Source organism: Vidua chalybeata, chromosome 20, assembly GCF_026979565.1.
Source record: "Vidua chalybeata isolate OUT-0048 chromosome 20, bVidCha1 merged haplotype, whole genome shotgun sequence".
NCBI lineage: Eukaryota > Metazoa > Chordata > Aves > Passeriformes > Viduidae > Vidua > Vidua chalybeata.
Window position 1 is genome coordinate 7,047,588 of NC_071549.1, and position 25,122 is coordinate 7,072,709.

A 25,122-nucleotide genomic window follows, 5' to 3' on the forward strand; every position below is an offset into this window, starting at 1 on the left:
AGCGCCGGCCACGCCTTCCCATTGGGCGCTCCCCCCGCCCGCGCTGGCCACGCCTCCTGCGCGCGCGCCTGCGCGGGGTTGGCGGGCGCTGAGGGGCGTGGCCGCGCCTTTCATTGATAAGCGGCGCGACGGCCACGCCCCCCCGCCCGCGCGCGTACGCGCGGGGCGGAGCGAGCACGTGTGCGGAGCGTGGCGCGGAGCGCGCCGCGCCGGTGTGCGGAGTGCAGGTGTGCAGGTGTGCAGGTGTGAGGTGCGCAGGTGTGCAGGTGTGCAGGTGTGTGGTGTGCAGGTGTGCGGTGTGCCGGTGTGCGGACTGCAGGTGTGCCGGTGTGCCGGTGTGCGGTGTGCAGGTGTGCAGGTGTGCGGTGTGCCGGTGTGCAGGTGTGCAGTGTGCAGGTGTGCAGGTGTGCGGTGTGCCGGTGTGCAGGTGTGCGGTGTGCAGGTGTGCAGGTGTGCGGAGTGCAGGTGTGCAGGTGTGCAGGTGTGTGGTGTGCAGGTGTGCGGTGTGCAGGTGTGCAGGTGCGCAGGTGTGCCGATGTGCGGTGTGCAGGTGTGCCGGTGTGCCGATATGCGGTGTGCAGGTGTGCAGTGTGCCGGTGTGCGGTGTGCAGGTGTGCCGGTGTGCGGTGTGCAGGTGTGCCGGTGTGCAGTGTGTAGGTGTGCAGGTGTGCGGTGTGCCGGTGTGCGGTGTGCAGGTGTGCCGGTGTGCAGGTGTGCGGTGTGCCGGTGTGCAGGTGTGCGGTGTGCAGGTGTGCGGGCCGCTGGGCGTGTTCCTGCTGGGCGGAATTGCACCTGTGTGCCGCACACCGCGCGTGTGGGCGCCTGATACCGCCCGTCTGCTCCCGTGGGCAGCGCGGGAGGGTGGGGCGCAGCGTGTGCGTGGCAGACGTTGCACATCTGTGCTGGGCCCTGCACATCTGCCACAGTGGTGCACAGCTGGCGTGGGCCTCGCACATCTGTTCTGCGCCGTGCGTGTGTCCCCGGCACGGTGTGGCTGTCGCCGGTGTTGCGGGGAGGATGCCTGGGGAAACATCGTGTTTGGAAAAGTAGTGGGAGCAGCCACAAACGCTCACCTCAAGACAAGGGGAGGGGCTTGGGGCACTCGAAGTTGCTCCCCAATACCAGGTTGCGGTAGGGTGAGGCCGAAAACGCGGCACCGAAACGCGGCGGGGTGCTGCTTCCTGCATGGGGGTCCTGCCCCATCGCTGCCCCGCGCTGCACCGGCTTGTGCGAGGGGGGCTGACCCCCCGCCCCGGTGAGCCGAGCTGGCTGTCGCTAGATGGCAGCAGGGCCACGTGGCAGTGCCACCACTGCCACTGCTGTCACCGTCCCCACTCCAGGACAGAGGCCGCCACTCCTGGGTGCAGGGCAGGACCCGCTTCCACGCTATGGCCGCCATCACGGCCGGCCTCAGGGGTGCTCGTGGTTCTGAGGGGGTCTAAAGCAGGTCTGGGGGGCCATGGAGGGGACTCGTGGCCCTGCAGCAGCGCAGCCCCCCGCAGTGGGTGCCCCTCCAGGCTCAGGGCTGGAGGCCGCTGGAGCCACCGCCGCTCTCTGGGGGTGCGGGGGCTCCTGCCGGCATCCCCCAGTCGGGGCAGGCAGCCCAGCGCACTCCGACCCTCTCTCTCTGGTCTCTCTCTCTCAGACCCAAGAGGGTCCGGCTCCCGGTGGCACTGGGGTGTCACCCGAGCGGGGGGTGGCGTTATCCCCCGCGCCCCCCGCCCGAAACACAGAGCCCCCGGGCCGTACACACGCGGCGCGGTTTGTCCGCCCGCGGACGCCGTAGCAGCGCGGAAGTGTCTCCATGGAGACGGGAGGAGCCGGGCCCAGGGATGGAGAAATACGAGCGGATCCGGGTGGTGGGGAGAGGGGCCTTCGGGTGAGGGGGCGCCGCAGATGGGCGATGGGGAGGCCTCCAGTCTTTCTGCCTCCGGACGGGAGGCCTTTAAGCCGCGTCGCCGTGGCAGCGAGGCGCTTGTGGCCACGGCAAAGCGGGGTCGGCCGGGGTGTGGCACCCGGGGGGACATGGCACAAAGTGCGTGACACCCCGGGGCGCGGGGATTGCGGGCGACCTGTGTCACCCCAGGGCGATGGCCAGGCCCCGTGTTGTGTCCCCTCTCCCCGCGCTGAGGCCCCGTCCCTGTCCCCGCAGCATCGTGCACCTGTGCCTGCGCAAGGCCGACCAGAAGCTGGTGATCCTGAAGCAGATCCCGGTGGAGCAGATGAGCAAGGATGAGCGGCTGGCAGCGCAGAACGAGTGCCAGGTCCTCAAGCTGCTCAGCCACCCCAACGTCATCGAGTACTACGAGAACTTCCTGGAGGACAAGGCGCTCATGATCGCCATGGAATACGCCCCAGGTGGGCCCTGCTGTCCCCCAGTGCCTGGAGCTGGTCCCCTGGCAGGTCCAGGGCATGCCAAGCACTTGGCTCTCTTTGGGTCAAGCTGCTGTGGTCTCACGTTGTGCTCCTTGTAACGATCCTGGGCTTTGCACGCCCAGGAGTCCAAGCACATCTCTGTTGAGGAGACATTTTTGTAGAAGAGTATCTGTGGTTCTTGGTGGACACCAAACTGACCATGAGCCAAGTGACCAAGCATTGATGCAGCTTGTGGAGTCACCATCCTTGAAGATACTCAAAAGATTCTGGTCCTGGACAACCTCAGTGGCTCTCCTTAAGCAGTGACCTCAAAAGGTCCCTTCCAACCTCAGCCACTCCGTGATTTACACCTGCTAACCATATCCAAAACAAGGAGATTTCCAACCTCTCTGTCCCTGATCAGCATGTTAACATCTGCCCTTGACTCAGGTTTCAGGCACATTTCCCTGTGTCAGCTCTGTTGGCCCCACATTTCTAACAAGATTTCCTGTGGAGTTTCAGATGAAATCAACATTTGCATGAGGGTTTGCTAAAAGCTGTATGGTGAATGCCCTGAATCTGGAGCTCCCCTTCCCAGCAGGGGCCTCTGTGTGCCACGTGGCCTCTTGGACTGCAGGAATTCTCCTCTGCAGAACAGGCTGATCTTGTTCTGCCGTGGAGGTTTATGTCCTCTTCCAAGAGCTGTAATTTTAGTGTTTCTTTTCCTGCTGCTTTTGATAATGTGTCAATGGTAACTTCTCTCTGGCTGTTTCTTCCTCCCACCAACTGTGCTGCCATTGTTCAGGAGCATTGGAGGATGTGTTGTGTATCCCACCAGGATGTGTTTTACCCACATGCTTTGCTTGTTAGGATGCCAAAATGGCAAAATCCACCCTCCCCCAGTTTTAGGCCAGGTTTGTGCTGTCCTGTGCCCACAGCCCTTTGTTGTTCCTTGCAGGGGGCACTCTGGCAGAGTTCATCCACAAGCGCTGTAATTCCTTGCTGGATGAGGACACCATCCTGCACTTCTTCGTGCAGATCCTCCTGGCCCTGCACCACGTGCACACCAAGCAGATCCTGCACCGTGACCTGAAGACCCAGAACATCCTCCTGGACAAGCATCGCATGATCGTCAAGATCGGGGACTTTGGCATCTCCAAAATCTTGAGCAGCAAGAGCAAAGCCTACACGGTGAGTGGCAGCTTCTTACCCCATGGCAGCAGGCTGGAAACTCTAGATTTGGCTCACAGTAGTCTCTGGGAAGTGGCTTTAGGCAGTGCTGCTTTGTTCCTTGGCTGTTATCTTCATGCCCGAGTTTGCTGTGGCTCTGTGGGCTACAGAAAAGTAAGAAAGACCTGCCCAAAGCTGGGAGAGGATGAGGTGTCTGGACCCACTGGTGAGGGCAGGCAGGGTGGCTCCTGCTGAGGGTGGTGTTTGCAGACTCGTCTGACACATCCTTAGCAAATAAATTCCTGCCTGTGCACTCCCATCCTGCCTTAATCTCCTTTCTCTGCTTGACATTTAGTGTCTTTCCCCACCTGTGCTAATCTGACCAGACGTTTGTATCACGCTCTGGGCTCTGATTCTCTCAAGTGCATAGAAGGAAAATTAGAGGCAATCACTGTATGTGTCACTGGAAAGGCAAATCCTCTTGTTTTTCACTGAGATTGTCAGGCAGCTGTTGATGCCAAGAGAACAAAAGCCCAGCTCTGTGGAGCTTTGCTTGGTGGTGTTCAGCCAGCTCTGCACCAAGCCTCCCTCTTTCCAGCTTTCACTGCACTGTGGTAAATTTTTGTCTCTTGTAGGTGGTGGGAACTCCATGCTACATCTCCCCGGAGCTCTGTGAAGGGAAGCCTTACAACCAAAAGAGTGACATCTGGGCCCTGGGCTGTGTGCTCTACGAGCTCGCCAGCCTCAAGAGGGCTTTCGAAGCTGCGGTAAGAGAGACGCGGTTTACACGTAGCACAGGGAGCCGTGGCCTCTCACAGAGGTGAAAATGTATGCTGGGATCACTTCTCAGCGAGCCGGGAAGTGTGAAGGCAGAGGGCAGTGCTGAGAGCTCCTTCCTCCTTGGCCTCGCCCCTGACTGCCCAGCCACTGTTTGTGTCTTGTTTTCTCTCCAGAACCTTCCTGCCTTAGTGCTGAAGATCATGAGCGGGACGTTTGCCCCAATATCAGATCGATACAGCCCCGACCTGCGCCAGCTCATCCTCAGCATGCTCAACCTGGATCCTTCCAAGCGGCCCCAGCTGAATGAGATCATGGCCCAGGCCATCTGCATCCGGCCCCTCCTGAACCTCTACACAGACGTGGGCAGCGTCAAAATGAGGAGGCAAGTGACACTGCCACCTCAGTGTCCCTTGGGAAGGGCTGCCATAGCCCACAGCATGGCTGACCGGCTCACTGCCTCCCTTCTGTGCTCCAAATGGGGCATTTTCCCAATGCAACTCTCCTGTGCTGCCTAACGTGCAGCTGCTGCTGGCTGAGCTTGGCCCAAGGGCTCAGAGCCAGGCAGGTGCCATGGCAGGTGTGGGCTTGTCATCACAGTGACAACAGAGAGTTGTGAGCACAGGGGCAAGTGAGCTGGTGCCAACTCCCCTCTCTCAGGTTGTTTAAAGCACCGACAAAGCAGTGCTGTGAGTGATTCACCCGTGGCTTCTGCTGTAGCTCTGCCAAGATGTTCTGTGATCCAGGGCTCTGCAGCACATTAAAGGCTGGATTTTGGTTTGGCAGGCCTGAAAAACCCTTGGCTCCGGTGCCCACAGTGACCCACAGCCGGACAGGGGGACGGGCGAGCAGTGCCAGGCAGAGGGGTGAGTTCTGGCATGGTGTGTTCAACTCAGCTCCATTTGGAAGGACCCTTTCCTTTGGATGACACAAGTCACAGAGACACTCAGGGTTCTGGAGAGAGGAACTCCAGAGACGTCACCTGCCCTGAGCTCTGGAGGAGCCCTGCAGCCCCTCGGACCAACACTGGTCTGGCTCTGGCAGCTCTGCTGACACCCAGACTGGCTGGTGCTGTCACTTTCCCTGTGGGAGGAGAGTCAGGAATCCACATTAATGATTTCTCTGTGCCCCACAGGTGTCCGACGTGGTTCAGCCAGGACAGGAATCCCACCTCCACTGTCATCCATCTACACGTGGGGCAGTGGGATCACCACCCCTCTCCGCCTGCCCATGCTGAACACCGAGGTGGTGCAGGTCTCTGCTGGCAGGACACAGAAGGCTGGGGTCACCAAATCTGGGAGGCTCATCCTGTGGGAGGTGAGTGACAGGGAAGCTGGGGCAGGAGTGGCTGTGGAGCCTTGGATGTGTAATTTCTGTGAAGAAGGCATTTCTGCTCTCTCACAAACCCTGGCACTGCCTCCTCCAGGACTGCAGTCCCAGCCAGGGTGTGGGGAATGCTGATAAGCCCGTGGGAAGGGGTTCATCAGTGTTCTCCAGCCTGGCTCTTCCATGGCTTCTCTCCATCAGGCTCCTCCCATGGGTGCTGCTGGGGGTCCTTCTCTCCCAGGAGCCACTGAGCAGCTCCAGCCTCAGTTTGTGTCCCGCTTTCTGGAGGGCCAGTCTGGAGTGACCATCAAACATGTGTCCTGTGGTGATCTTTTCACAGCCTGCCTCACAGGTGAGCTGCTGCCTCCTGCCTCCACCTGTCTGGGTCCCAGAACCCCCTAAAACCCAGTGGGACTGCCTGGGGAGCCTGCTCAGAGAGGAACCAGAGAGATGCTCTGGCCTGGGGTGACACCGAGGCCACTGTGGCCTCTCATGTAGCATCATGTAGGAGTCAGAAATGGCAGACATTGTCCTCCTGTGATGCCACACTGGTCAACTTGGTCCCAAACTGTCTGGTGTGGGGAGGGCCACAAACAGTTGGACTTAGGAGATCTTCAAAGGTCTTTTCCAACCTAAGTTATTCTATGATTCTATGAAATCTCCTGTGCTTGTTGTCCTGGTTGCATTGGTGTCACCTGAAACCAGAGCTGACAGTGGGGACTGCAGTGGGAGGAGAATCTCTGTCACATACTCTGTGAGTGTGACATGGGCACATGCAGTGACCAGCAACGACTGGTGTCACAGTGAGGAGTCAGCCTGAGCTGCTGCAGTGCTGGTTGTCCTCAAACTGCAGGAAAGCAGGGTTTGAAGCCCCTCAGAGCAGCCCAGGAAGTGTTCTGGGTGGAAGTGGAGCACACACACCAGTCCAAGGCCATGTTTGTGGAGCAAAGCCCTCCCAGTGGTCCTGTGGGAGCTCTGTTTGCTCTTCTGCTGGGGGTCAGAGCGGCAAACAACAGATACAGAGTGGGCAAGCTCCATGGGCATGTGTTTATCCTACCTCCCATGGCGTTTCCTGCCACCCCTCTGCTGGGCAGCTGCTCAGGGAGTGCCTCTGTGACTTTAACACTTTGACAGACCGTGGGGTTCTCAGCTCCTGCGTACACAGCTGCAGCAATGTTATCTCAGTGCTCTTATCACTGCTGTTTGTTTGTTGAGCCCGTTGCAGCACGGTGAGGCTGCAGCTCCCTGGAAGCTCCTGCAGCTCCCTGGAAGCTCGCTGAAGGCTTTGTGGCCCCTGCAGCTCGTTCAGAGTCAGAGTGGGTCCAACGTCCTGGGAGCCATGGCCACCCCTTGGCTGTGTCACCTCGCAGGGCCTCACGTGTGCCACTGACAAGGCTCCTTTCTGCTCCTCCAGACAGGGGGATAATCATGACTTTTGGCAGCGGCAGCAATGGCTGTTTGGGGCACGGAAACTTCACGGATGTGAGCCAGGTTGGTGAAGAGGGTGCTGGGCGTGCTTACCCTGCTTTCCCCCAGGGTAAAGGATGGATCGTGGCTTCTGCACCACGTGAGGGGGCTCATCCCAGCTCCAGGGATGTGCATCCCAGGCATGCTCTGGCATTTGACTCCCTCCCCCTCCTCTCCCTGTCACTGTGGGTTTTAAAAGACCCAACCTGCCTCTCTCTTTCTCTCCCCCCCTACACAATGATCCCTTTGAGCGTGGGGGAAGTCAAGAGCTGCCTTGTGGTTGCTGTTGGCAGGCTCCCAGCTTGGAGCCTGCCTCCAATCACACACCTGCCTGCTTCACTCTTGGCCTGCAGCTGCCAGGGTTCACTGAGAAAAGTTATTTTTCAAAAGAGCCAGTATTTAAAGAAGAGCTGTGTGTTTCCGATTGGCTCAGAACACTGGGGCAGAGGGCTCATTGCTCCCTTCCAGCTTCTTCCTCGCCTGCCCTCGGATGTGGCAGCAGCCGATGGCTTCCAGCCGAGCCCAGGGACTGGTGCCATTTGTCACTGTGGTCAGCTGGCCCGTTTGTTCCTGCTCCTCCCAGAGCTGAGCTGCTCCCTGCTTACTTCTGGGGAGGGGAGACCAGTTGGAAGCAGCAGCCAGATCCCAACAAACGGTGCTTTTCACTTGAGGATGATAATGAGTACGAGGCGAGGTGTCAGATCTAACAGCAGGTCACAGCAGGGGCTGGGTGAAATGTGGAGATCCTGGTCCCTCCACAGCCTAATGAATCTGAGCTCTTAACTCACAGCTCCTCTGCACAAGAGCCTTTGAGCCAACACATCCTGCACCAAGCCCCTGCGTGCTCGGAGCAGGCGTTCACAGCCCCTGGCACTCCCCACATGGGCAGGGGGGCGAATCCCAACCCTTGCTGAACCTCTCCAAACTCTCATGCTGGCTGCTTTCTTCCGCCCCAGAGATGTTTGCATTATCTTCTGTGCTGCGTGCACGTAGTCTCTTATCCCTTTGAAGACTGTTTGGAACAAAAAAAAAAAAAAAAAAAAAAAAAAAATCTCTGTTGTTTGTGTTGGATGAAAACTGGGATGCTGCCAGCGCTGTGTTGAGTCTGGGGGGGCCGGGTGGGAGGGATGGGAGCAGCCGGGCAGGCTGGGAGGTCTCGGCTGACGGCTGCTGCTCTTCCCCTGCCAGCCCAAGATTGTGGAGGCCCTGCTGGGCTACGAGATGGTGCAGGTGGCCTGTGGTGCGTCTCATGTCCTGGCGGTCTCCAACGAACGGGAAGTGTTTGCCTGGGGCAGGGGGGATAACGGTAAGAGAAGTCTGTTTCACAGAAACAGTGGGTCTGTTCCCACTCCCTTTGCTGGCCCTGCTTGCCCACAGTCCCCTCCAGATGTGCCAGGGTGGGTGGGTGTGGAAGAGCTGCAGCTGTTTTGCTGCATACCACGGCCCCTGTGCTTTGGGTTTTGCTGCTTTCTGGGATCCTGGGCTGAGCTCTTGCAGCAGCTGTGTCAGTGCTGCTCACAGTGGGGCTGTGCTCAGGGTGTGTGTTGCCATCAGCTGTTCCCTGCTCTGTTCCTCCTACCAGGTCGGCTTGGGCTGGGCACCCTGGAGTGCCACAATTGCCCCCAGCAGGTCACAGTCCCTCTGGAGCACGAGGCTCAGAGAGTCATCTGTGGCATCGATTCCTCCATGGTCCTCACAGTGAAGAACCAGATTCTTGCTTGTGGGAGCAACAGGTAAGAGGGGTGAGGGTCTGTGCTCCACATTTTACCCTCCTGGGCCTGTCTGTATTGTGACCAAGGGGCTCCAGAAGACATCCCTGTGTGATCCTAGAGATTTTCTCTGTGCAGGTGTAACAAGCTGGGCCTAGACCGGATCAGCTCAGCAGAGGAGCCTTCCCCAGAAGACCAGGTGGAGGAGGCCACTGTGTTTGTGTGTGCCCAGTCAGCCCCCTTGAACCAAGAGCCCATTGTGTGTGCTGACATTGGTACAGCACATTCAGCTGCTGTCACAGGTGAGGGTGTGTGCCCAAATTCTGAGAGGGGGGACACCTGCATTTTCCCTGTCTTCCTTCTGTTTCCCATGGGCAGTCTCTCAAGAGACACCCTGCTCCCAATGTTGAAGCTCTGTGGAGCAGAATGCTCAGCCTGGAGACAGCAAGGGGCTTCAGTGTGTCCCAAGTGACACCGAGTTGTGTCTCTCCTCTCTGCTGTCAGCCTCTGGCCACTGTTACACCTTTGGGAGCAACCAGCACGGGCAGCTGGGCACCAACTCCTGCCGCAACAGCCGCGTGCCCCACCTGGTTGTGGGGCTCGAGATGATGAAGATCACTGTGGTGGCTTGTGGAGATGCCTTCACTGTGGCCATTGGAGCAGGTGAGGCTGAAGCCCCCATGTCCTGGGCTGCAGCAGGCCCTGGCTGGCCTCTGCCTCTGCTGTGGCCAAGGCAGGTGTGCAGTGAGGTGTTTGTATCCCTCTGCAGATGGCGAGGTGTGCACGTGGGGGAAAGGAGCCAGGGGACGCCTGGGCAGGAAGGATGAGGAAACAGGAGTGCCAAGGCCAGTGCAGCTGGAGGAGACACATCCATACCTGGTGACCTCTGTTGCCTGCTGCCACGGGAACACACTGCTGGCAGTAAAGCGTGAGTAAAGGCTTTGTCCCTGTGATTCCTGCCATGAGGACCCAGCCAGACACAATGCCTTGTGACCGGAGCTGTGCTGAGTAACCCTGGCATGTAAGCTCACTGTTATTCTAGTCCTTCTTGAGCTGTAGATGAATAGAAATAACTTCAAGCCCAGAATAATTCCCCTGCTGCTCTTTAGCTCTGTGACACTGCCTCTCCCACTGGGCAAGGGGAGCAAAGGGATGGCAGAGGCTGTCTGGTGCACTCCCAGACAGGTAGGCTGGCCAAGCTAGCGTGCCAGCGGTCCACCGAGTATCCAAAAAGAGCAGCTCTCTAATTGATGCTGCTGAAATAGAAGCTGAGATTTGAGGCGTCATTTTGGCTGCTGCCTTTCCATTGTGGTTTGGAAAAGATAGCAATGGTTTTGTGGTTCCTCTCTGCTCGGGCCAAAGACAGCATCGTGGCTCGGTTAAAACGTGCCCGTGGCGTGACCTGCCCTTCCGTTGCCTGGATGTACAACAGGAGCCTGGCCCAGACTGCTGCAGGGGCCTTTCTTCCTCCTGTGCTGGGCTGATTATGGCCTCAGCCTGGGCTGAGGGATTCCAGCCCCATCCCACTTCAAGGAGGCTAATTACAGCCTGGAGGGGAGGAGGCCCGGCTGACGGCCCCAGCAGAGCGGAATCGGCCCTGGCTCTGTTCCTCCCCTGCCAGTGCCCAGCTCTCATGTGATGTGCTCTGCCACGTGAAGGGGACGGGGAATGGCCGAGTCCCCAGGCTCAGGAACAAGTAGGGCATTTGTCATGGGAGTAAAAGGGTTTTGTCTCTGCAGGAAGACTGCAGGCTGCTCTTCCCTTCCGCTGCTTGAGTTGCCCTGCACTCTGTGGCAGCTGGTTTGTGGGCTCCCACCTGCAGCACTGTAAGAGCAGGGACTGAGTGTGTAGCCCCACTGCTGTCCCTCTGCCCGAAACCTTGTCCTGTCCCAGTACGAGGAGTGCAAACTCAGCGGTGTGAGGGCAGCAGCCTTGCCTGCCCCAGCATCCCGCAGCAACCAGCGTGCAAAAAAGCACCAAGAGCTCTGTAAAGAGCTGAGATTTGGGCTTTCACACAGCTCAATCTGCCTGGAAATTTCTCCAGTGAGAACACGAGATCTGGTGACACATGTGATGTCATTGCTGCTGTGATCTGGCCCGGGAGGGTGCTGGCACAGGCAAGCTGCCCTCTACCTTTGGGGCGGCCGTTCTGCTCCTCCCATAGGGCCAACTCCACTTTTGACTGGCTTGGGCTGCTGCCCAGGTTATCATGAGCTGCTGCTGCTCCCTTCTCTCAATCCCACTGCAAACAGAATAACTGAGAGAAGCCAGGCTGTAGAGGAGAGCACAAACCTCAAGAGACTGCATTTTGTCCTGCTTGGGCTCTGTCTGCTGGGCATTGCCTCGCTTGTGCCACTACTGAGGTCTTGCAGTGGCTTCCTGTAGGGAAGGGGACAGGGATTTTGGTGCCCATCTGTTGGATATCATGCCTGTGTGGGGTAGAACACTTCTTGTAGCTTTATCAAGGTGGGGCTTCCAGCTAAATCTCGATCTTTACTCTTTTTGTTCCAGCTGTTGTGGAGGAGTCGCCTTCCCAGTGAGTGAGAGCAGCCACATCCTGCTCTTCCTGCTGCCCACGGTGGCCTGGCTCAGACACACTTCAGGCCCCAGAGCTCCTCAGCTGCACTCTCAAGGCAGCAGTCTGGAAACAGAGAGCTCCTAACGATGGTTCCCAAGGAACCAGAGCTGGTCTCACTTATTGAATCATCACTGTGAACCTCCAGTGCCTGAGAGTCACCGCCCTGGACATGCCCAGAGCTCTGGTGCTGCCTTCAGGGGGTCACACCGTGGCTCTTCCCCTCCCTGCTGGAAGTGCCTGTGTGGAAGGGTGAGGAGCACAGAGGTTGTTTTCCTCTGTGGAAACTGTTTCTGGTTACAAAGCCCAGGCTGACAGCTCCGTGTCTGAGAGAGCTGTCAGCCTTTGCACAGCAGCGTCTGGAGTCAGGGCCCCAGGCGCTGTGCTGGGTGACTAAATGCAAACCTCTTTGCTAATTAGAGAAGTCTGTCCTTTCCCATCCCCCCCCTAAAACGTTTCACCCATTTATTGAGCACACTTTGGAGGGTCCTGCCTGCAAGGCTGCACGAGCAGCCTCCCTGTGCTGCGCAGCTCTCCCCAGATGCCGCCTGGAGCTTTCCAATTACAGCCTCCCTTGGCCCCAGGAGCTCGCTGGAGGATCCTCCAGCTGACATTTATCCTCAGGCCCCTCAGTCCTGCTGCTGACCGGCTCACTGGCTCCCAGCTGAGCTAGGGAAGGCAGCAAAACACAGCCAGTGATCGTCAGTACTTGAAGTTTTTTAACCCAGATTTGTCCAGGGAGCTGATGAGTTTTCACCAGGGGTCTTTGCAGGCAGGAGAAGCACATCCATGTGTTATGGACAGGAGTCACATTTTTTGTCTCCAAAAGGGTTGTTTCCTTTCCTTTATTTTTTTCATCTTCTTTTCCTTTTTTTAACTTACATTTGCCCTGGGCCATTTTTTGATGAGCTTCTGACTCTGATCTGTCTGACATTGCAAATGCTCTTGCCTTTCACATCCATCTTTGTGCTGTTGCCAATCTGTTGTGTATAAAGTCAGTGCTTTCATAAGCTGGCTGAGATGAAATCTCTCTAATTATTTTTGTGATTCTTTCCTGTTTTCAATGAGGGAAACCTCGACGGGCTCTGGTAAAAGCCAACTGATCCCTCTGTCATGTGGAAGGTAATGAAATTCTGCAGCTCTCCTGCCCGTCCTTCCCCCGCCTCCCCGGCTCCGGCTGGGGAAGGGAGCAGCTCCCGTCCGGCCGGGAGAGGCGTGTGCAGCCCTGGCTGCAGACACAGCCTCCCTGTTTGGCTCCTGGCAGGGTGGGTGCATGGGTTTTTCCCTGCCTTTTTTGTTTCTTGTGGAGCTGCCTTTTCAGGCGGTTACACCCTGCTATCCCAGGAAGCCGACTGGAATTCAAAGGCTCTGCCAGTCCTTTGGCACTTTCCCGTGCTGCAGGTTACAGCGACGGCTCAGCGCGGTGTCGGGGAAGGTGCTTTCCCCTCCCAGACCAACCTGGGCACCAGGGTGGTGGCAGGGCTGGGTTCAGTTGCCTCAAAGGCCCTCTGGGCCACTGCCTCTCCTCCCTGTGTGGAGCTGGCAGCCGCTCCAGCTCCTTCCAGCATCAGATTTCTCTTTCCTGTGTTGTGCAGAGCTCTCGGGGCTCCCCTCGCCCCACACCACATTCAAACACAGCCCATAGGAAGGGGCTGGTAGCTCCTCCTGCAGCCTTGCTGGGGCTGAGGACAGCAGCAGGCAGGACAGAGGTCTACACCCTTTGTTTTGTCAGTAGTGGCACCAAAATGCCACTGCTTCAGGAGCCAAGCTCTTCCTGCTCTAGCTGGGCTGCCAAATCCAGGGGTGCGGCCCCCCCACCTGCTTCCTATCAGTGTACTGGTGGATGATTTTATGGCTTAACGGCACCTTTGCACTGCAGTACTGACGCTGGAGGTGTCACCAGCTTGAATATTGGGATCCTTTGCTTGAGAATGGGGAAACCAATGTGGAGCAGTGCCCTTTGTGCTGGGCCAGGGGCTCCGGGGAGGGCTGGAGCCCTCGGGATTTCACAGCCTGGGCTCTCCACACAGGAGTTCAGCTGTGAAGCCCAGCGAGATCATTTGAATAATTTAATACCGGGCTGTGACCAAGCCTAGCGAAAGGGTAAAGGAAACAAAGAGGCCCCCAGCCCCGAGCAACAAAAGCTCCTGGAACGACAAGCCGAGGCATGTCCGTGCTGCCGGAGGCAGAGAGCAGCCCGGGCAAATAGGCCACTTGCATTCCTCACGTCTGCTGCTTTGTTTCCCTGCAGAAGCTCCCGGTGAAATCTGCAGGTCTCGGGGCTTCTCCCTTTATCCTTTTTTTGTTCCTGTGCTGTGTGGAGCTGGTGGTGGATCAGTGTCCCCGCGGCTCTTCCTGCTAAGGAAAGGCAGGGCCGGAGGGGAGTGGGAAGGGGAGGCGATGTGGGATGAGGCTGCCTGGTCCCCACTTGTGCATCCTGGTGCGGGTCCCCTGTGGCCATTGTCACCCAGGGAAAGGCTGTCCCTGTTCCAAATAAGATCCTGCTGACCTGGGGCCGTTACTGTAGCAGGAAACTGCCTGCTGATCCGGCAGCTGATTTATTTTGATTCCGGCACCTCTGTCGAGGTCGTATCCTCATTCCCACGAGGCTTAGGCAGGAGGTGCGGCTGTTGTCCCTCTGTCCGTCTGCCTGGATCCCTTTACCCTGCCCTCCCTGGGCACGAGGCCCCAGCAGCCGGGAGAGGACTCTCCCCACTCCTATCCCTGGGGCGAAAGGCTCCACCTTAACTTGTTTAGAAGCCGGAGCGTCGGTTTTCCGTCCCTCCAGTTTAGGTTAAATAGAAGGCGGAGGGATGGAGTAGCAGGGAAAGGCTGGGGAAGAGAACAAGAGGCCTCTCCGAACTCAGATGGTTTCAAGAAGTGACCCATCATGGGAGACAGGGAACATATCACCTCCACAAAGGGAATTGCCCTGAGTGTCGCCTTTGTGTGAGACAAATGCCTGGCTGTGATGTTGAGGGCGGGGAGGGCTTTGCTTCGGGGAGAGGGGAAAAGGAGGGATCTTTGTTTGCAGGGTCTGACACCTCCCAGCCGCCCTGCCGGCACAGCCAGCACCTTCTGATGGCTTTGTCAGCTCCTGGCTAATTAGCAGAGATGCTCTTCAGTGAGGTTAGGGAAGAATAATTTTAAAACATCAAAGAGAAGCAGTAAATAATGATAAAAGTCGGCTGTTTCATGGTTGTCATCGGAGGCACAGGCTGCCTGTGTTTACAGGACTGATGTGTCCTGTCTTTGGAGTCCCATCAACCCCCAGGATACCAAGGACCTGTCCTTTTGGCCTGAACCTTGTCCCAGAGTCGTGTACAGGGACAGCTTTTAGTCGGGGCTAGGTCACAGCGTGTCAGGGGCAGTGTCTGGGTTGTGCCTATCTCTTGTTGGAGACAGCCTGGCTCCGGGCTCTGCTGGCAAAGAGTGGCAGAACCAGCTGGACCGTGGGGCTGCTGGTAGATCCTGCCCTGGGGGTGTCACAGCCCTGAGCAAACCCGGCCGGGGAGCACCTCAACCCCAGCTCAAGGTGGCTGTTGCTCCCCACTACTCCCTGTACAGTTGCCCACTGTCACTTGTTTTTACCTGTCGGGTTTCCAGTAGCACTGGGAGCTGGTTAAAGTTTAGCTCAGTGCTCTCCATCATCTGAGCAGCGACTCGCATCTCCTGGTAAATCCCCTGCTGATGGCAGCTCGTGCTCAGTACCCCAGTACAAGGTTCCCTGATGTTTGGGAGCCCCAGTGCAGCTCAGAACAACCTGCCATCCCTCAGGGTAACCCCAGAAATGAGCCACCCATCCCCTCCCTGGCAGCTCTGGCAGCGAGCAGGCTGCCTTCCCCCGGGCTGCTGCAGGGTTTTATTTTAAGCAGAGCCTCTCAGGGAGAAGGGTAACGTGAGCTCCTTGAGTGACAAGTGATAGAGCTCGACTTGCTCAGCGTGTCCCCCAGGAATCCCTCTCCTCTGCCATTTGCTAATTGAAAACTGCTAACATTTGGGTCTGGAGCAACTGCCGCCCTTAATGGGAAGCTGGCTGGAGTGAGCGTTGGTGGGACTAACACATGCTCACAGCCTGTCATCTGCTCAGCTCCATCTCTGGGGAAAGGGGCAAATACTCCCATATGCTGCTCTGATTTCTGAAAGAGTGACGAGGGGGCTGGAGCCAGACAGATTTGCTTTTATTCTCCCTCCTCCAGGCTCTTGCTCAGTTACAAACCGTGGCTGGAGGGAGGCTGTTGGCTGCAGCCTGGGGTGTGAGTTCCCAGCAAGACAAAGCCACAGGAGCGTGTGCCCCTCGTGCCCGTGGCGTGGAGGACTCAGGGCAGCCCCTCCATGTCCTGCTGTGGGTGGTGGCTGGGACACGAGCTGCTCTCTGTGGTAGGAGCAGGACTGGGAGCTGTATTCCACCTCCAGCCTCGCTCAGGGGCACAACCTGCAGGAGTGTGACACCCCTCGGACACCTCTGAGTCAAGGAGGGCACGTAGGGTGAGGGAAGACACCGCAGTGTGTGCCCCCAGAACCCAGCCCTGCGCCAGGGGAGGCTGCAGTGGGTGAGGGGACCGTGTGTGATGTGATGTTGATGCTCCCCAAACTCCCGCGGTGGCTGTTCCCAGCGTGGTGGGTACCAAACCCCCCCAGAGGGCTGTGCCCGCTGGGGTGCTCCCCAGGTCCCCAGGGCGCTGTTCCCATGTGCTGCACCCCAAACCCCTTGGAGGGGCTGTCGCCGGTGTGTTGCTCCCCGAACCCCCGGGGTGCCGGCACCGCTCCATCCCGCCCCGTGCGGGGAGGCGGGGTCCGGGCGGGGGGCGGTGGCGATGGCGATGCCGTCCCCCATCGCGGGGCGGGCTCAGGCCGGTCCCACCGCCCCGTCCGGCCTCCGGGCGGAGCCGGCCGCGGAGCGCGGAGCCGAGCGGGCGCGGGGCGGCGGCGGCGGGCGCGGGGCGGCGGCGGGATGCCGGGCTACGACTACAAGCTGCTGGAGCGGCCGCGGCGCCGGGTGCTGTGCCCGCTCTGCGGGAAGCCCATGCGGGAGCCCGTCCGCGTCTCCACCTGCGGCCACCGCTTCTGCGACACCTGCCTGCAGGAGTTCCTCAGGTGAGACCCCGCATCACGCCACGGCCGACCCGACCTGACGTTACTCCCCCTTCCCCCGTGGGGGACCCCGGTCGCGCACCCCCGCGCCGCCCGATCCGGGGTTCCGCACCCCGGCGGCAGCGGGTGCTCCCCGCCATCGCCACCCCCCATCCGCCGCCGGCCCCGGGGTGCGGTGTCCGGGGCTGCCCCGGAGAGGGGTGCGGGGTGCCCTGGGCGGTGTCGGAGTGCGTGGTGCACGGGGGTGCGGATGCCCCAGACCCGGGAGGGAATGCGGGATATGCCGGAGAGGGGCGCGGGGTGCCTGGGTGTGTGCGGGGCTCCTGGGGAAAGATGCGGGGTGCCCGGGGGTGCTCCGGGCCGGGGAACGGCTGCGGTGTGCCCCGGGAGAAGATGCGGAGTGCCACGGGAAAGACGCGGAGTGCCCCGGGAAAGGTGCGGGGCGCCCAGGGATGCCTCGGGCCAGGGAAAGGTGCGGGGTGCCCGGTGGTGCCCCGGGGCAGGGAGGGGGTGCGGGGCGCGCCCAGCCCGTGACAGCCGCCCCGCGGGTGCAGCGGCCCGTGGCCCCTTTCGCTGAGGAGGAGGAAGAGGAGGGCTGGGTGAAGCCCGGAGCGGCGAGTTTCGAGAATCGAGCTTAACCCCTTCCTGCCCCGGCCCCGGCGGAGGAAGTGGCCGGGGGTGTTTTTGGGGAGGGGTGTACGGCCACCCCGCTGTCCCCGCGACCACGGGTGAGCGCGACCCGGCCGTGTGCGCTGGACGAGAGCGAGGAGCCGGGGCCTCTTCCGACTCCTGCGGTTTGGAACCCCCGGTACCGGCAGCCAGGGCTCACGTGCGGGGCCGGTGCTGCCCCGGTTCCCGGCCGCCGCACTCGGCGCGGTCCCGGGGGTCCCGCGGGGCACGGCGAGGGGGTGCCCGTGCTCTCTCCGGGCGGTGACAAGCGTCACCCCGGGCCTTTCCCAGCCGGAGCGACCTTCGCCCGGGGACAGCTCACGGGCACCCCCGTCACCGGGGCCGGTTTCTGTGAAACCGGGCGTTCCCCGGGGCACGTGTCAGAGCGCATCTGTTCCCCCCCCCCGCTCCCCCGCACTCTTCGCGCCGGCACCTCCGCTCTGCCGGGGGGAATGGCCTCGGGGGTCCCCCCGAGCACAACGTGTTTGCCCCGGATCAGTTTGGGGCTCCCATGGGCTGAGCCATCCAGCCGCACCGCGGTGCTGGGACGGGGTGCCGGGGGTGCCGGGGGGTGCCGGGGGTGCCGGGTTCCCCGCCCCATCACCTCGCTGTGCCCCAACAGGCCGTGAAGGTCGGAGGCAAGGACGGTCCCCCCGGGTGCTGCCTCAGCACATTCCCTGCCCGGCCAAGCGTGAGGAATGGGGAGGCTTTGTCGGGGATTAGGCGCTGGCTTCGGGTCATCGTCCCACTTCCCCGCCAGCCCCAGCACCCCAACACAGAGCACGGGGTGCAGGCACAGCTGGCAGCCCTGGAAAGGCAGCAGAGTGATGCCAGCCACAGGGCAATGCCAGCCACGAGGCAATGCCACGGGCTCCCCGGGAAGGGCCGGGTGCCTGGCCCTGTCTTGGAGCACCTTATCTCAGTGGATCCCTGATGACTCCCACGAAACCACCTGTGACAAACAGAGTGGGCACGTGGCAGAGCTGGTTGCAGCTGTTCCTCACGTGGGTCACACCCCTCAGGGCTGTGGTTCCTGGGGTTCACTTGCACTCCCAGCACAGGGTTGGTGGCCGCAGGGGACGTGACCGTGCCGTGGCCAGGCAGCCCAGGCTGGCGCGTGCCCGGCGGCACTGCTGGCTCCGTCCCGGCGTCTCACATCCTCTTGGCAGCTCCGGTCGAGGCCACACCAGTGCCTGCCAAGGGCTTGCAGTGATTAGATGGGCACAAGGGCTGTCCAGGCAGGACAGCCTTGTTCAGTGTCACCTCAAAGACAGCAGAGCCACAGGGTCCCTTTGTATCCCTTCTGCATGTCCCTGCAGGCAGCACCTGTGGTCTCCCACCCCAATGTCCATCAAAAATCATGCATGGACACCCTCTCCAACCCCTGGGCGCAGTGATGTGTGGACCAGAGGTGATGGTGACTCCTGGCCAGCCTTGTCACAGGCCAGGCTGCCTCTTTGGCTGGGTCCCTGTCTCCACTTCATGCTGCTCCTCTGCATGGCAGGGCTGAGCAGAGCCCTTCCCACCTCAGGGACAGCTCTCGGGAGGAACACCCCATCCTGGGGGCCCAGCAGGATGGGGACCCCTCCAGGGGGGCTGCGTGTCCCCCTGTCCTGACTCACTGTGGTGGCTGCTGGGGCCATTTCCTGTGGAGCAGGAGTCCCAGGGCCACGCGCATCAGGGCTGCACATCTGGCGCCCAGCTGTTGCCCTCCCCCACCTCCCCTGGGCCCCGGCACCTGGGGCTGCGGACGCCCCGGCCCCTGCTGGCCCCCTCCTGGCCAGCCGCTGGCACCCTCCTTAATCCCAGGGGACGGGATGGCCCAGGGGCTGCCGGGGCTCCAGATGGTGCCACGCTCACGGCGGCTGGCCCAGGCCCCTGGGGACCGCGGCCGCCGTGCCCGGCCGGGGGGTGGGGGGCTGCCTGGGGGGGGTGTCTGGCGGGGGCATTTCCCAGCTCAGACAGATGGAGCAGGATTAGAGCCGTGGCTCCCCCAGGGTGGCGGCTGGATTTGGTACGGGGTGAGCGCTCAGCAGTGCAGGGACAGCACCAATGTCCTGGGGTGGGGATGGCAGGGACCCGGTGGGACATCGTGGCTGTGTCACCAGCCCCGAGTGATCCCGAGCCTTCTGTGTCTTGCAGCGAAGGCGTCTTCAAGTGTCCAGAGGACCAGCTGCCCCTGGACTACGCCAAGGTGAGCCTGGCACACGGATGGGTACCCTGCTCCAAGGGGACATCCCCACCAAGGGGCCGTCCCCAGCTCTGCACAGCGCCTGGCACAGCCACGCCGGCCTGGCACGGGCGCCCGGGCGGAAGCAAGAGCCCTTTGTGCCGCGGGGCCGGGGAGCGGAAACCCGCTCCCGACAAAGGGCGCTTGTTGGTGTGCCCGGGGGGGATCCGGCCCCGGGCAGCGTGCCCAGGGCTCCCAGCCAGGCTGTGCCGGGGGCTGTGTGCCCCCACAGCCCGCTGCAGGATGCTGATACCCCACTGCTGCCCCTCCAGATCTACCCTGACCCCGAGCTGGAGGCGCAGGTGCTGAGCTTGGCCATCCGCTGCATCCACAGCGAGGAGGGCTGCCGCTGGAGCGGGCTCATCAAGCACCTCCAGGTAGGGCCGTGAGAGGATGTGGGGGGCAGAGCTGTACCCTGAGGCCTTCCTGTCACCGTCCCTGTGTCCCCCAGGCCCATCTTGGCACCTGTGGCTTCAACGTGATCCCCTGCCCCAACCGGTGCAGCGCCAAACTGAGCCGCCGTGACCTCCCCGAGCACGTCCAGCACGGCTGCCCCAAGCGCAGGGTCAAGTGCGAGTTCTGCGCCAGCGACTTCACTGGGGAGGCCTTCGAGGTGGGCAGTGGGGGGGGGACACTGTGGGGGACACCGCTGGCCAGGGTGCTGTGGTGGACATGGCTGTGCTGGGGGTGTTGTGGGGGTGTAGCCGGGATGTGTGGGCACCCCAGTGGGCTGCAGGGGCACCACGGGGACACAGCCTGGGTATGGGAACACTGCAGGAGACTCATCATGGCAGGGGCAGCCTTGGGGGGGATGTGGACATGTGGGCTCCTCGTCATTGTGCCCTCTGGCTGTGGGGGCACCGTGCGTCCTCATCCCTGTCAGGGCTGGCTGGTGAGGGCAGCCAGAGGGTGATGACGCTGTCGTGGTCCCCAGGGCCACCAGGGCACGTGTCCCCAGGAGAGTGTGTACTGTGAGAACAAGTGCGGGGCCCGCATGATGCGGCGCCTGCTGTCCCAGCACGCCCTGGCTGAGTGCCCCAAGCGCACCCAGCCCTGCACCTACTGCTCCAAGGAGTTCGTCTTTGACACCATCCAGGTGAGTTGGAGCCCATGTGGACCCTCACCCTGCCATCTCCCAGCCCCAGCTGACAGCCTCTCTGCCTCCCCAGAACCACCAGTACCAGTGTCCCCGGTACCCCGTGCCGTGCCCCAACCAGTGTGGGACACCCAGCATTGCCCGGGAGGACGTGCCCACCCACCTCAAGGAGAGCTGCAACACTGCCATGCTGCTGTGCCCCTTCAAGGAAGCTGGCTGCAAGCACCGGGTGAGTGTTGTCCCTGAGACCAACCGGCCCTGGCATCCTTGGGCATGGGGTGTTGTCCCTACCGTGTCACGCCTGTGCCCCACAACACCTCCACACCGCTTCTGCCCTGACGTCCATCCCATCCCTTGTGCTCAGTCCCATCCATGTGGCTCCGTGATCTCACCCTTGTGTTTGCCACCCAAGCGTCGCCCTGCCACCCCAACCAGGTGTCCCTGTGCCACCCCTGTGTCCCCATGACACCCCTGTGCCAGTACCCCCATGCTCCAATGACATCTCCATGTTATTCCCACGGTACCTTCTCTCCTGTCCCGTGTCCCCATGCTGTCCCTGCCACCCTCCTGCTGACGGTCCTGCTGTCCCCACAGTGCCCCAAGCTAGCCATGGGCCGGCACCTGGAGGAGAGCACCAAGACCCACCTGGGCATGGTGTGTGCCCTGGTGAGCCGGCAGCGGCAGGAGATCCTGGAGCTGCGTCGGGACGTGGAGGAGCTGTCGGTGAGCAGCGACGGGATCCTCATCTGGAAAATCGCCGACTACGCCCGCAAGCTGCAGGAGGCCAAAGCCCGCAGCAACTACGAGTTCTTCAGCCCCCCGTTCTACACCCACAAGTACGGCTACAAGCTCCAGGTGTCGGCTTTCCTCAACGGCAATGGCAGCGGGGAGAGCAGCCACCTGTCCGTCTACATCCGCGTGCTGCCGGGCGAGTACGACAACCTGCTGGAGTGGCCCTTCTCCTACCGCGTCACCTTCTCCTTGCTGGACCAGAGTGACCCCTCGCTCTCCAAGCCCCAGCACATCACCGAGACCTTCCACCCCGACCCCAACTGGAAAAACTTCCAGAAGCCGGGAGCCTCGCGCAGCTCCCTGGACGAGAGCACCCTGGGCTTCGGCTACCCCAAGTTCATCTCCCACGAGGACATCAGGAAACGGAACTACGTGCGGGACAACGCCATCTTCATCAAAGCCTCGGTGGAGATCCCCCAGAAGATCCTGGCCTGAGCCCCGGAGGGGGACAGGATGTGACCGGGGTGCCCGCCCAGGGGTGCCCCAGGTGGTGCTGAGCCCCTGCCCGCAGCCGGTGCCCCCGGCTTGGGGACGCTGCCGTGGCACCGCGGTGGCTCTCAGGACAGGCAGGGATGGGGCTGCTCCCACGTCCCTCCTGGGGCTGGGACTGTCCGGCAGCCCCAGCTGCCCCCTGGGGCAGCCCCTTCTCAGGTGCCCGGGGGGTGCCAGGGGGCTGGGCCCCCTAAGCCCCTCCCCGAGGTGCCCAGCAGCCCCCACCAGCCTTGCTGGGGACCCTGCAGGACCCCACTGGCCAGAGCCATATTTTGTAAACTGGTGCTCCCCAGGTTGTTATTTATTACCCCGGGCTGGGGCTGCTGCCCCCTCCCCACATCTTCTTCTTTTCAATAAACTTTTCTTGTATTTATTACGGCCGCCTGAACCTCCTTCCTTTGCCTGAACCTCCTTCCTCTGCCTGCCGGGATCGGGATGGCAGGACCGGGGGATGCTCCTGGGTGCTGGGGACGGGGAGAGCCGGGACTGGGCTGGGGGGCACGGAGAGGGGTAATCCCTGACCCACATCCCGGCGGCAGACGGGCTCAGATGGAGCCGGTTAATTCGGTAATCACCGGCAGCAGCGGGGTTGTGCCGGGATGGGGGAGTCGCCAGCCCCGGGGGGCTGTTTCCCTTCAAGTCCCCCAATGTCCCATCAGCCCCTCGTTAGCGCTGGGGTAATTAACGCCCCGGGGGAGGGCGGCATCCCGAGCAGGGGGTGGGCGATGGTGGGGGGCACTGGGGCAGACTGGGGGGGTCGGGCTGGATCAGGCCCCATGTCCGTGTGTCTGACCCCCCTCCCGTCACTCCGGCAGCAATGGGGGGGTCGCTGTCTCTGCAGGATAATCCCACAATTGCATTAGTGCTGCTCCGGTTTAATGTAATTAGGCCCTAATTAGCTGCACCCTGCGGTCCTGGCTGGGCGGGGTGGGGGGGAGCAGCACTGCCGGGGGTGTCCCCATACCCCGTTCCCACCCCCTCCCCCAGGAATGTCCCCCCTGAGCAGGTCCCAGCCCGGTGTGGCAGCCCGGGGCCCTGGGGAGCTGGGCAATAAATACTCCTGTCCTTGCTGGTACCCAGTGCCAGCCTGTACTGGTGCCAAGTTCCTGCTCAAACTGGTGCCCAATACGAGCCCACCCCACTGCCCAGTGCCAGCCTGTACTGGTGCCCAGTGCCATTCCTGCAATGGGGCGAAGTGCAGGTCCATACTGGCGCCCAGTGCCAGCCTATAGTGGTGTCCAGTGCCAGTCCATACTGGGCCACCAAACTGGTGTCTAATGCCAGCCCATTCTGGTGTCCAGTGTCAGCCTGTACTGGTGCCCACACTGGCACCAGTGTCACCCCATGCTCGTGCCAAGTGCCAGCCTCATGCTGATTTCTGATGCCAGCCCCTAATGCCGGACAGCTCTTGCCCTTACTGGTGCCTGGAGTGTCCAGTGTCAGCCTGCGCTGGTGCCCAGTGCCAGCCCAGAGTGGTGGCACTTCCAGCCCACACTGGTGACCCATACTAGCCCATACTGGTGCCCAGTGCCAGCCCAAACTGTTGCCCAGTGCCAGCCCAAACTGGCGACTATTGCCAGTCTATTGCCGGCCCATACTGGTGCCCAGTGTCAGCCTGTACTGGTGCCCAGTGCCACCCGTGTGTTAATGTCCAGTGCCAACCCATACTGGTGACCTGTGCTGGCCCACACTGGTGCCGCTTCCAGCCCGTCCCGGTGCCGGTTCCAGCCCATCCCGGGGCCGGTTCCAGCCCATTCCGGGGCCGCTTCCCGCCCGTCCCAGTGCCCGGTTCCAGCCCATCTCGGTGCCCGGTTCCAGCCCGTCCCGGTGCCGGTTCCAGCCCATCCCGGTGCTGGTTCCAGCCCATCCCGGTGCCCGGTTCCAGCCCATCCCGGTGCCGGTTCCAGCCCGTCCCAGTGCCCGCTTCCAGCCCGTCCCGGGGCCGGTTCCAGCCCGTCCCGGTGCCGGTTCCAGCCCATCCCGGTACCGGTTCCAGCCCGTCCCGGTACCGGTTCCAGCCCGTCCCGGTGCCGGTTCCAGCCCATCCCGGTGCCGGTTCCAGCCCGTCCCGGTGCCGGTTCCAGCCCATCCCGGTGCCGGTTCCAGCCCGTCCCGGTACCGGTTCCAGCCCATCCCGGTGCCCGGTTCCAGCCCATCCCGGTGCCGGTTCCAGCCCGTCCCGCTGTCCCCGTGTCCCCGTCCCCGCCCGGTGCTCGGCTCAGTGGCGCCGCCGCGTGGGGACCGAGGGGAGGGGAAGATGTTAATAGAAATTTATAGCCGTATAATTTATATAAATGAATAATAATTATCATTATTATTTTAATCATTATAATTGCTACGTTAACAAATTGTTATAATTCGTATTAAATATACGTTTTATCCTTACACATTTTATACTTATTTTTTATTTTATCGTTAATATATGTTTTATATATAATACTTAAAAATTAAATGTAATATTTCATATATTCATATATTTATATAATTATATCAAATTGCATATATCAATAGAATTGCATTACATAATATTTTAGTATTGTATATTATAGAAATTCTAGCTGTATATTTACACAGCTTCCATCTTTCATATTTATCATAATTTTATTTGTATTTATAGCCATTTATAATTCTTGTCCTTATATTTTATATTTTTCTATTTTATATTTATTACATACATTTTATTTCCATATTTTCATTTGTGTGTATATATACACACCCCCCATACAGAGTACAGGGACAGCCCTGTCCCTCTGACCAGCCCACACGCAGGGTGCTGGCAACCCTTCGTTCCAACCAGCTGCCTTATAAAAAAAAAAAAAAAATCAAAATCCTTATATAATTTGTGAACTAAAAATGGGCAGCGGTGCTGGAGGAAGCCTGGATGAACAAAACAACTCTGGGAGCTTAGAGTTGTCCCCATCCCCACCTCAGGGACCAACTCCCAACTCCGCTTTCCCTTTTTTGGGTTGATTTTCCAGCCCCTTTCCAGCCCTGTCTGTGGGATGTGCTGGTGGGTGCTGCAGCTCCGTTTACCTGGGCACGTCTGGAAATGTCAGCCGGATCTTGGAGCACCTCTTAACCTTCAGCGTGGCAGCGATTCCCCGGCACGGCCTGGGCTCCAGGAAAAGCAGGAGGGGGAGATGCTCTCAATGCTCAAGGAGGAGAGGGAGACAAATCGATTTTTGCTACTAAATTTAGCCTCAAGTTTAAAAATAAGCTTCCTGGAAACTTGGTGGTTTGAGGGTTTATTCTAAAGGTTTGTGCTGCCAGCTCACTCCCTGCTCCGTTGTCCCAACATCACTGGGACACCGGAAGGACCTTCAGAAGATGCTCAAATCATAGAGGAAAATCTTATTAAATACCCAAAAAA

General features: G+C 60.3%; 2 protein-coding genes across 6 annotated transcripts; both read left to right on the top strand.

Annotated features, from left to right (window-relative positions):
- The first annotated feature begins 1,131 nt into the window (after nt 1–1,131).
- Nucleotides 1,132–12,419, top strand: NEK8 (NIMA related kinase 8). 5 transcript variants are annotated; one of them, XM_053961265.1, is made up of 15 exons: nt 1,132–1,255; nt 2,153–2,358; nt 3,314–3,546; nt 4,161–4,292; nt 4,479–4,687; nt 5,089–5,168; nt 5,438–5,619; nt 5,830–5,980; nt 7,043–7,119; nt 8,284–8,401; nt 8,678–8,828; nt 8,943–9,106; nt 9,309–9,467; nt 9,574–9,732; nt 11,316–12,419. In XM_053961265.1, the coding sequence occupies exons 2-15, from the start codon at nt 2,223–2,225 to the stop codon at nt 11,342–11,344; spliced, it is 1,980 nt and encodes a 659-aa protein (XP_053817240.1). In that variant the 5' UTR covers nt 1,132–1,255; nt 2,153–2,222; the 3' UTR covers nt 11,345–12,419. The 5 variants fall into 5 exon arrangements, with proteins under 5 accessions (XP_053817240.1, XP_053817237.1, XP_053817239.1 ...); XM_053961262.1 differs by lacking the exon at nt 1,132–1,255 and adding an exon at nt 1,266–1,416; XM_053961264.1 differs by lacking the exon at nt 1,132–1,255 and adding an exon at nt 1,426–1,447.
- A 3,889-nt stretch (nt 12,420–16,308) lies between these two features.
- TRAF4 (TNF receptor associated factor 4) lies at nt 16,309–22,128 on the top strand. The gene is made up of 7 exons (XM_053961618.1): nt 16,309–16,476; nt 19,285–19,336; nt 19,645–19,749; nt 19,824–19,985; nt 20,307–20,468; nt 20,542–20,697; nt 21,063–22,128. The coding sequence occupies exons 1-7, from the start codon at nt 16,334–16,336 to the stop codon at nt 21,693–21,695; spliced, it is 1,413 nt and encodes a 470-aa protein (XP_053817593.1). The 5' UTR covers nt 16,309–16,333; the 3' UTR covers nt 21,696–22,128.
- The last annotated feature ends 2,994 nt before the right edge of the window (nt 22,129–25,122 follow it).

Bases quoted from the DNA above. Each gene is read 5' to 3' on its own strand.
- NEK8 (XM_053961262.1), top strand. From the start codon at position 1,280: ATGGCAGCAGGGCCACGTGGCAGTGCCACCACTGCCACTGCTGTCACC. The intron at 1,417-2,152 runs GTGCTCGTGGTT...CTGTCCCCGCAG, and splicing joins CATCACGGCCGGCCTCAGGG to CATCGTGCACCTGTGCCTGC. The intron at 7,120-8,283 runs GTTGGTGAAGAG...TTCCCCTGCCAG, and splicing joins ACTTCACGGATGTGAGCCAG to CCCAAGATTGTGGAGGCCCT.
- TRAF4 (XM_053961618.1), top strand. From the start codon at position 16,334: ATGCCGGGCTACGACTACAAGCTGCTGGAGCGGCCGCGGCGCCGGGTG. The intron at 16,477-19,284 runs GTGAGACCCCGC...TGTGTCTTGCAG, and splicing joins TGCCTGCAGGAGTTCCTCAG to CGAAGGCGTCTTCAAGTGTC. The intron at 19,986-20,306 runs GTGGGCAGTGGG...CGTGGTCCCCAG, and splicing joins TCACTGGGGAGGCCTTCGAG to GGCCACCAGGGCACGTGTCC.